The sequence below is a fragment of the Taurulus bubalis genome (assembly GCF_910589615.1).
Source record: "Taurulus bubalis genome assembly, chromosome: 8".
NCBI classification, from domain to species: Eukaryota; Metazoa; Chordata; class Actinopteri; order Perciformes; family Cottidae; genus Taurulus; species Taurulus bubalis.
The window spans coordinates 7,970,873-7,980,822 of record NC_136596.1 but is presented as its reverse complement, the minus strand read 5'-3'; the positions used below and the strand labels follow the sequence as shown (position 1 = coordinate 7,980,822).

Here is a 9,950-nt window from a genome sequence, read left to right as displayed (position 1 = left end):
AATAGCTAGAAGCAGAAAAAAAAAAAGTCTATAAGCATTTCAAAGTGAGCGCAGCCTGAACCGTCACTAAATTGTGTCCTGAACTGGTCCTCTTAAATGTAGAAATACAAGTATACTCTCATCCGTACTGTACACGTAAGCTGAGCAGTGGGAAGAGAGCACCTTTTTGTGTGTAGTGTTGAGATAAATAGGATTAGGGATTAAGGAGATTTAGGGGGAATAATCCGTCTGTGTATCGGAGAGAGGCAGCAGTGGTGATGATCAAAAGAGAACGCTGCGATTCAGAGCTCAGCAATCTCTGTAAAGACTGAAAACTTGGAATTACATTTTCTTCTACAAGAATCCGCTTTCATTTTGTCACAGCGACTGCTGTAATTGCCACATAATCACCTCATACTGAACAACGGTGTGTGTGTGTGTGTGTGTACAAGAGGCGTGGATAGCCAGAATTATATATTCACAGTAATTAATCAGATTTACAGTTTACATCATGGGAGAGCTAGTCTGTTTGTTGTGGGTCTTAGTATTAAGCGGAAGGATTGGACTTGGTTATTTAACACAGTCGATTTGAACAGCTGCTCTGTTCTGCTACTATCCATATCTCCATATCAATACCACACAAGCAACAAAAAAAAGAGGAAAATCTACAAAAGCTCACCGGTAACTTCTCTGTCCTGGAAACTGAAACATCCCCAGTTGGCTGAGTGGGCCACCCAGCTTCTTCATTCTTTCCCTGTACCCACTTAATGCTATTCAGAACCACAAAGGCTGGAGCTGAACCTAAAGGCAGGAAAACAATGTAGACTGGTCATGTGGTACCGCAGGATGAACAAAGCTGCAGTGTTACTGCATGACTCGAAGGAATGAGCCGTAGTCTGGTTCAAGAACATTCTGGGTAAATGTAAAACCAGGTTTCCTTTTTCAGTCTCTGGAATTTTAAAAACCAGCTGAGAAAGTTCGACTTCTGCTGGAGAAACCTGAATTCAATGGGTACCTTCAGTTCTTTCATGTTTGGCTGTGCACATATCAAAAAGGGACGTGAAGATCACGACTGGGAATAACTTTTTTGGAGGAATGCGTTGTGGTATATAATCACCTGCAATATCAGTTGCAAAGAGTGCGATGTTAGGTGAAACAATACGGACTACCCCATTCTAATGCATGGGAAACCGTCTTTTGTTCATGGACATGGTGCCCAAGACCATATGAAGTCTTCACCATAGATTGTTTTTGATTTGATCAGTTATATTGAAGAATGGACGGCAGTAACAAGTGAATGAAAATGTGTTCGGTTTGATGTATTTTGTGAATCTTGTGCCTTTAGGAGGCTATCCGGGCAAACCCTCTAACTGTTTCAGGTAGCTTTCACTTAAAATGACACGGTAGAAGTTACACTTTTAATTTACACTTCTGTCAGGCGCCCAACACCTACCGTTAATGATTGGAAGGGAAACCTACGCCAGTGTGTAACAATCATGTGTGTATAAGCAGAAGTAAAAAAAAAACACAGAATCCTCAAGAAGAAAATAAACACGCTCTAAATGCTGCAAAAACAAGACCGGGGGGACTTTTTGTAGTCAGACTTCTATCTTGTCTTCATTTCACCAATAAATGAGAGTTTAGTAGACAAGTGGATTAAAGATACAATAATATTTGGCATGTAGCCCTTGCAGTCTAGCAGAGTTATTTCATTAAAACAATGTTACAATATTAGAAAACCACTCCACTTTCATACTCAAGCAAAAGAAAAGAATAACAAAAATTCAATTAAATTGCTTGACGTGTCAAGTGGAGTCACATTCACATTAATACCTGCAAAGGCTTGATCCCAGTCAGGTACATTTCAGCCGTTCCTGAACCACCATCTTTACCGGATGCTTTGCAGGGAGGCCTGAAGGGATGCAGTGATGAATCAGTGATGACGACTCTGCGACTTTCACTAGATTTGGCGACAGCTAGTGCTGCCATCTGCATTCATTGGAAAAAGAGTTGTCAACACTGGGCTGGGTTCTTCAGTAGAATCTTTTAAATGTAGTGTACTCTTGCTGGTTTCTCCAATGTTACCTATCCAAGCTTTAACTTTTACCATCAAACTTTTATTTAAGTCCAAACTCTGAGACTCCAGCTGTTATCTATAATGGATCCAAAATATTTGATCAGCAATGTGTTCTTGTACCTACCCAGAAAGTCAAAGACCACTCCAGTTACAAAAAAACAACCCATTTATTGTCTATATATTTCAATCATTTTAGATTAGCTAGCATTAAGACCATTTAGTATTTCTCCTGATTAGACATTTCTTTCCATGTAAAAGACGTACAAAAACAGTTTGTTATTTCTAAAGCATGTCCTGTATGAAAAAAAAAAATATTTACATTTTTACAAACATTCAACAGACAGAAATAAGCACAAGGTCATGATTAATGGCTGAAACTGACGGCCCTTTCTCTGTAGGACTATTGGCTAATAATTGAACCGTGCTTGTGGGCTTGAATCTTCTTTGCAAAGTTAAAAGACAACGTGACACAGTTGTACTTCAAGGCAATTTCACAAATGTCCCTCATTCAACAATATTAGCAGAAAGAAGTGACAGTATTTATATTTTTAAAAAGGAAATTCAGTTTTTAAGAGGTTTGTTTAGTGAATATGGTAGGAAAAAGAAAACATAAATGAAGGGGGGGTGGGGGAGGGAAACGTTGAGACTATTATTTCTAATCATTATGACCTCAACCTATAAACGTCATGTAAAAAAGGGCACAGGCAAATTAACTGCATTAAAACAGCAGGGTAATGTCTCGACTTGGACAAGACTATCAAAACGGCAGTTTGTAAATCTGAAGCGATATCCAGCTGACTAATGATCAATACAGTCTCTGAAACGTTTTCAGGTCAATTCAGTTAAAGCGCAAGTAAAGGTGGGGCTCTGTCAACATATGCAGGTGGTAACACACACTATGGCTCAAGTACAGGGGGGAAGGGCTAAAAATAAATGACATGATGAAGGCTTATGTTGCTTGTGGAGTACAGCCATGTGAAAATATAAACTGGGAAATAAATCTGTAGAAACAGTACACTAGAAAAACGATGATCAATAGAAATGAGGATTATTTCAATCTGTAGAAACCTTTTCCCCCCTTCAGGTTTCCAATTATTGTTCTTTCAAGCAGGATCATAAGAAATAGTGAACAAAGAAAATTCTGGGAGTTAAGCTTTCTGTAGCAACATTTAGGCTAAATTCTCTTTTGAACAATTTTTTCTCCAAAACACGTGAATACTTTTTGTTGGCATCTGAAAGCGGTAGGAATTATAAAAACATATTTTGTCTCATGACAATCAAACAAACCCCTCAGAGAATTCAACAATAGCATGGCGCTAGACAAGTCAACATGGCCCTCAGTGTTTATTACATTGCTTGTGTGCACTAAGTTTGTAGGTGGACAGCTATCATTACAGTGTAGTTTAATGAGAATAGGACTTACTGTCAAGACAGAAAAAGGTACTTTTCAGTGTAGGCGTATCAGAACAGCAAGCTGAGGTTCTAAGGTCAGAGCAGAGAGATCAACAGGCAGTGATTTATTGTCCGTCTGCAACAAAATTAAAACCAACATGTTGTTAAATCACTGTCCTCCTCCGTCTCTCCAGTATTTTGTCAGGTTCCGTTCCCATTCTCCTCTTTCCGTCTGACATTTGTTTACATATTCAACCACCTGGTTGAGTGTTCCTTCAAGGGTCTCTGCCCATGGTCATAACACTGAATCAAGTCTGTTTTAAAACCTAATGTTCAGTGCAGTGTTCTCCAGATGAGCTGGTCCCAGTCAAAACAATGCAGTGCCAGTCATTGTTTGGTCCCTGTAACTGATTCCCTTGCAGTCCATAGCAGAAAGCAGTAGCAGACAAGAACATCCAAATATGTTTCCTTCCATTAAACATCCAGCTGCTCCAGTTAATTCCCAGCTGATATGGCATCATGAACACAATCACAACGGATGTGTGCATGTCAAATGTTTGTCTCCTTCCTGTGTCACCTCGGCAGATATAACCGAAAAAAAGAACGTGCCATCAAGGTCACTCGTGTTTGTGATTTCTTGCTCCACTTGAAAATGTCAAGAAACCCATCTGCTGTGTGGAAACGGCTGTCCTTGCTTTCTTTCCATAATTTTAGTAGATGACCTCGTAAACAGTGGCCTTCTTGTCCCCTGAACCAGTGACGATGTATTTGTCGTCCACAGATATGTCACAGCTTAACACCGAAGAGGATTCTTTAGACTGGAGAGAAAGAAAGATATAGAATGGGGGAAAAGTTATTCAGAAATAAAGAACGAAAAATACGTCACTGCTTCTGTTTGTGCAGTACTTAAACGTTTTGAAAATATAACAGTACGGTGTTCTCATTCCAATTAATAATGCTGAACGATAAATATTATACAGTGGCTATCATAAAATATTTGATGATATCACAGAAGAAATTCTTATTATCTATGTTAAGATATTAAAAATATATTTAGTGATCTGTTGTCCCAACCTGGAATATACTGGCTCCATAGGGTGTTCTCCACGCATTCAGTAAGTTATCCTTTCCGGTGCTCACAAACCATTTACCTGGGTAGAGATGCACACGAACACATCCACAATAAGCAACAAAAGGGTAGACAATGTCCGTCATAACCAGATAAGATTACAATGAAAACAAAACGATAAAATAGACAAACCCAATTTCCTGCCTACCTCTATACGGTCATGATAATATATAAAAAACAAGGTAAAGAAAAAAAAAAAAACACAGGTAGAACTTAGCAACTAAAGCACAAATTGTAAAGGAGATGGTTTTACGGTAGAGTAGACTACAAAACAGGTGCAAGGAGGAGTAAATCAGTAAATCGACGTGTAGCTTACCACAGGAGGCAAACTGTAGGGACAGTACACAGCTCTCATGTAGGTGAAGCTGGTATTTGTCAGGCTTGGTGACATGAAGGACCTCAACGTTGCTGCTCTCCATTCCAACAGCGAGCCACTCTCCGGTCGGACAGTAGCCAAGAGAGAAGATCTGGACAGAAAAGACAGACATTACATTTGACCAGCAGCTAAAATCTAATTTAGTTTCACTGGGGATACTACGTTTAATAACAGAGTTGTTCAAGGTCAGTCAATGAAAGACTGTTTGTTGATATAAGTGTGTACCTGTGATGTAAAGTCATGCTGCTGCAGCTGCCGTCCCTCTCTCAGATCCCAGGAGCGGACAGTGTTATCGAGGCCTCCGGTCCACAGCTTGGTGCCATCATTGGAGATGTCAATACAGCTGGCTCCATCTGTGTGGCCCTGGAACTGCCTGCAGGATACACGTTCATAGATAAACAAAGAAAGATTTGTTTTTCTTTCTTTTTAATGTGAAGCTCTTTCAATATTTCTCATCAGCAGCCACTCTTGTAGTACTATTGCTAAATATTCTGCCTCTTGGTGCTAAATCAGCCAAAGCTGAGATTCTGCTGACTAAAGAAGGTCAATATGTGGTTGAAAGGTGGTTAGAGAACACACTGACAATAAGCATGTCCCCTCAAAGTGTACATGCATGAAGGTCTCTCCTCTTACCTAACGAGTGTCTGATTGTGTAAATCCCAGACCGCGATGTTCCCATCGCTGCAGCAAGAGAAGCAGACCTTGGAGTCCGGGCTAATGGCCAGAGCGTAACATGCCGGTGCTGATGATGTTAACTCTGCCTTAATCCTGGGAGTAGGCGTGGCTAAATCCCAGATTGACAACGTGCTCGCCTCACCTCCCACAATCAGTGTCCTACCATCAGGGAGTAGACGACAGGAGCGGATATAGTTGTCTCGGTTCTGATGTGGCAGACACATTGAACATAGTTAATCTCTTGCATATCTGTATATTTACACAATATTTCTGTGGGAATATCATCACAATTAATACAATTCAATGTCAATTCAAATGTATTCGTTGAGGCCAAAATCACAAAGGACTTTACAATCTGTACAGTTTACGACATCCTCCGTTCTTGGACCCTCGCATCGGAAAAGGAAAAACAACAAACACCTCTCTCACTTTTGTACTGTAAAGCCAACCATCAACTCACTCACCAGACAGTCAAGCTGCGACACTGGGCTCTTGTTTCCTGGGTGACTAATGTCCCAGACCTTGACGCAACCCTTCCCTCCTGTGTAAACGTGACGGGTCGGGTTACTGATGGTAACGGCGCACACCACCTCCCCATGGTTCAGTGTGTTGATCTGACGGGCGTGGCGAGGAATCCCTGGGCCCACCAAAGCATCCGGAGGGAACGGTACCGGCTGCATCTGTCCATCGGCCGCCACGTGAAAAGAATAAGCCCTGTTGATAGAAAGAAGAATGGAGAGGAGGTTAAACATGACAGCAAAGATGAAAGAGGGAGGACAGAATATAGAAAATAGTAATAATTAGCACTTTTTCATAGGACATATTAGTTGTTCCATTGGGCAATTAAGGCATCAGTCCTTAAACAAACAAGCAGCTGCAAACACACTTACGGTTTGCCGCCAGGGATTCCCGTCAGACTGGGAGGCATTCCAGGAACTCGCATGTGCGAATGAGGATCAAAACCAACCTTGATAAGAGAGAACAGACATTTTATGAGCACAGTGCAAACACACACCCATGGGCATTGGCAAAATGCACAAAGGTCAATACTAACCTGTGGAACAGAACACAAACACTCATGAGAACAAAGCAAACAGACAGTCTGGAGCGCGCACACACACACACACACACCCTCCAAATCTGAATGACGAGTTTAAGAGTCAGCAAACACACAGAGGCAGAGCTGTCAGTACTCACACACAATCAAGTGTTGCCCAGACACAGCTGTGAGTCTACTAAACCTATTTAAACAGTGTAATTAACTAATACAGAAAAGAGCGATGAGGTGATTGAACGTAGCGCACATCAGCATGCCCACTATATAAATACTATCACACACGAGAGAAATACAGCTGTGCAACTACTGACACATTGCAGAATAACATCGACAGTGCTTAAGAAAAGTATCCACACCCATTAATTTCCCAATTTTTTTAATTCTTTCAAAACATTAAATTAAAGTAGATTGCAACTTAGATTTTTCAACAGAAAAAGGAGGAGAATGGTCAAAGTTGGATCGAGATCCCCTGTGTTTAAACAGGCGAACTTGAAGGGGTGACGAGTGATATTAATTTAAATATCTGGAATTAACAACTGTTGGAACTGAAGCAACCATCACTTTTCTGGTAAAAGCTACATTATGATGACAAGAGATCAATCAATCTGCTGTAGAGTTACTGAAAAGTATGATTCAGAGGTAGGAAAAAGAAATCTCCAACAGACTGATTATTTCCACAGAGTAACTATGGGTCAGTTGTGACAAATTAAAATAATATACTGTAAATACAACAACTGTTTCCTGGGTTCTTCAGGGAGTACAGTAACTAGGAGGCCACTGTTGACTTGAAAATCTACTCTACTCTGTGCACTCACATTCACCATGCAACTTCACAGAGCATGAGAAGCTTTCCAGAGAACCATGTGATATGAACTGGAGTGTCCAGATGTGCAAACCTGATACCTGGAGTTCCTGCCAATGGAGGCTCTATTAAATATTAAATAATTTTGTGTTTCATATTTGTACTTAATTTAGATTTAATTTCACTTTGATATTTCTGTTGATCAGAGTCAAAAAAAATCCTAACTACATCCACTGTGATTAAATATTGTAGCACAAATTGTGAAAATGTCAAATAAAACATTTTATGCACATTCTATAAATCAACAGTTAATAATATGTCAAAACATCTTACATACAGCTAACTGCCTATGTTGACTTGATACTTTGCAGAGGGTTCATTTTTTTAATACGTTAGTATTTAATATTTTACCAAAACAGTCATGCTTTTTAACTTACCATAGGTGAGCGGCCGTATGCAGCCACAGCAGCCGCAGCAGCAACACTCATTTGAGGTGACATGTTGTGCAAACCAGCAGCATAGGCCGCAGCTCCGGCTGCACTTGCTAGCTCCCCATTCATCCCTGCTGCATGGGGCAACATACCAAATGCACCCGGGTATGGGCCGGGTACAGCCAGGGGGGTCCGCAAACCTGCAGCTGAGGAGGAGAGGGAAGGAAAGAGTATGACACATAAAAAGCTGGTAACAACCAAGAGAGCATTCAAGATCAAAATCCCTTAAATATCAAAGAGCACAGATTCATCATTACCACAAATCATCAGCACGTTTCTAGTAGTAAGTAAGTAAAGTTTATTTATAATGCACTTATCGCGAGAGACACATAAATTAAACCAAATTGACCATAACAGGCGCCAAGAAACATTACAATAGTTTAGAAATCATAATAAAATACACATTTAAAAGATGGTGCAATATAAAAAACACAGTAAAACAAATAAAGAAAATAAAAACAGATAAAAAGCAGGCCATAGAGCATGTATTTAAACAAACGCTAGTGTAAACATGTATGTCTTTAGTTGGTTTCTAAATGACATCACCGAATCAGCAAACCGTAGAGGTGCAGGCAGAGCCCTTGGTTATAATTCTGCCTATGGCTGTGAAGCAAACAGATTTCTAACCGATCTAATATGTCTGTGGATTAGATGTATCCTTCATATCAAGCAGACTCTGGGAGCTCTGTACATGCATGTTTTTTTCCAAAGTAAAACTATGCCGTTAAACGTTACTTACTGGCTGGATGTGGTATCTCCATGGATGAGGGTTTTGATAGACTGGGCCGGATTCCAGGAGTAGAGCTTGGACCAGGGGTGGAGTCCCCTCTAGGTGTGGGTGTACTTGACTTTAGTCCAGGTGTTCCTGCCTTGTCTCGCTGCCACAGAGAGAGAGATATAAGAAATGTAACTATCAACCCTCAATTAAATTAAATGAAAGAAGCAAAACAAGTGCGTGTTGTCCATCCCTACCATCGTCATCTCTTTGGACTTGAGGGAGGAGGAGCTGGCTGAGGATGCAGTCGAGGCTGGACTACAGGGGTCTTTCTTGAGAAGACGTGCTTTATCCAGGCCATTTTCTCTAGGGGAGGGGAGAGGCGTGCCACGGGGGGAGGCTGGATCCTGGTGAAAAGACAAAGATTCAGTTAACTAGCTGAGGACAAAACACTGCACAAAAGTGATGTTGTCATTTTCCTGAATTAAAGATTTTAGTCCCATGGACAACTGAGAATGTAGTGTGATTCATTTAAAGAAACCATAACCCACAGACTACAAAGAGGACAACCGCAATCATGACGACTATTAACAAACAATAAAATAAAAAATACTGACCTCATTTGAAACATCCACCACTAAATTATCATCACTTTTATCCCCGTCGCTGTCCTGCAAACAATTGGAGCACAATTACATATTATGCAGAAGATTGTCAGAAACATGTACTTTTCTTTGATTCACTAAAACAGGCTGATATAAGGAACTTGCAAGTGAATATTCAATGATACTAAATACCAAATGGAAACATCCATCACTCCTAACATTTGATGTGTGACTAATGACACATCTGCACAAACACTAAACACTGCATATGCAAATGAGCACGTACAAATTATATATTCATTTCTCTCACTTTGACATTTGCACAAACAAAAACAAAGTCAGCAGACCCAATTCTTACATAGTGGCTAGAGTCCTTGTCATCAACCTTGCGCTTCTTGTTGTCGTTTGCAAACTCTGGTCCGTTGCGCCGCTTATCTGAATTCCTCAGACTTTCTGGCAGCAATGAGTTACTCTGCAGAGCAAAAGGGAGGAGTAGAAGAAGAGCAGAGATTAAAAAAACAAAACAGATAGTAAAGAAAGAAGTCAGGAGAGTTTGGAGGATAAAGAAAAAAACAACACAAGACAAAGGATTTGCAGAGGTGAGACAATGTTGCCATGTTGTAGTTTAGTTTGTGCTAAGCTGTATGCCTGC

General features: G+C 40.4%; 1 protein-coding gene across 2 annotated transcripts in view; it reads right to left on the bottom strand.

Annotated features, from left to right (window-relative positions):
- Window positions 1-2,221: 2,221 nt before the first annotated feature.
- The window catches only part of LOC306740611 (transducin-like enhancer protein 1), a 17,356-nt gene continuing 9,627 nt past the window's right edge, over window positions 2,222-9,950 (bottom strand). For both annotated transcript variants that reach the window (XM_079222831.1, XM_079222830.1), the window contains exons 7-18: window positions 9,657-9,770; window positions 9,311-9,364; window positions 8,951-9,100; window positions 8,718-8,856; window positions 7,925-8,124; window positions 6,519-6,595; window positions 6,093-6,342; window positions 5,587-5,834; window positions 5,179-5,326; window positions 4,894-5,044; window positions 4,523-4,599; window positions 2,222-4,266 (exon numbers count right to left, since the gene is read on the bottom strand). In XM_079222831.1, the coding sequence (XP_079078957.1) occupies window positions 4,159-4,266; window positions 4,523-4,599; window positions 4,894-5,044; window positions 5,179-5,326; window positions 5,587-5,834; window positions 6,093-6,342; window positions 6,519-6,595; window positions 7,925-8,124; window positions 8,718-8,856; window positions 8,951-9,100; window positions 9,311-9,364; window positions 9,657-9,770 (1,716 nt within the window). In that variant the 3' untranslated portion in view covers window positions 2,222-4,158. The remainder of the gene's footprint in view (window positions 4,267-4,522; window positions 4,600-4,893; window positions 5,045-5,178; window positions 5,327-5,586; window positions 5,835-6,092; window positions 6,343-6,518; window positions 6,596-7,924; window positions 8,125-8,717; window positions 8,857-8,950; window positions 9,101-9,310; window positions 9,365-9,656; window positions 9,771-9,950) is intronic.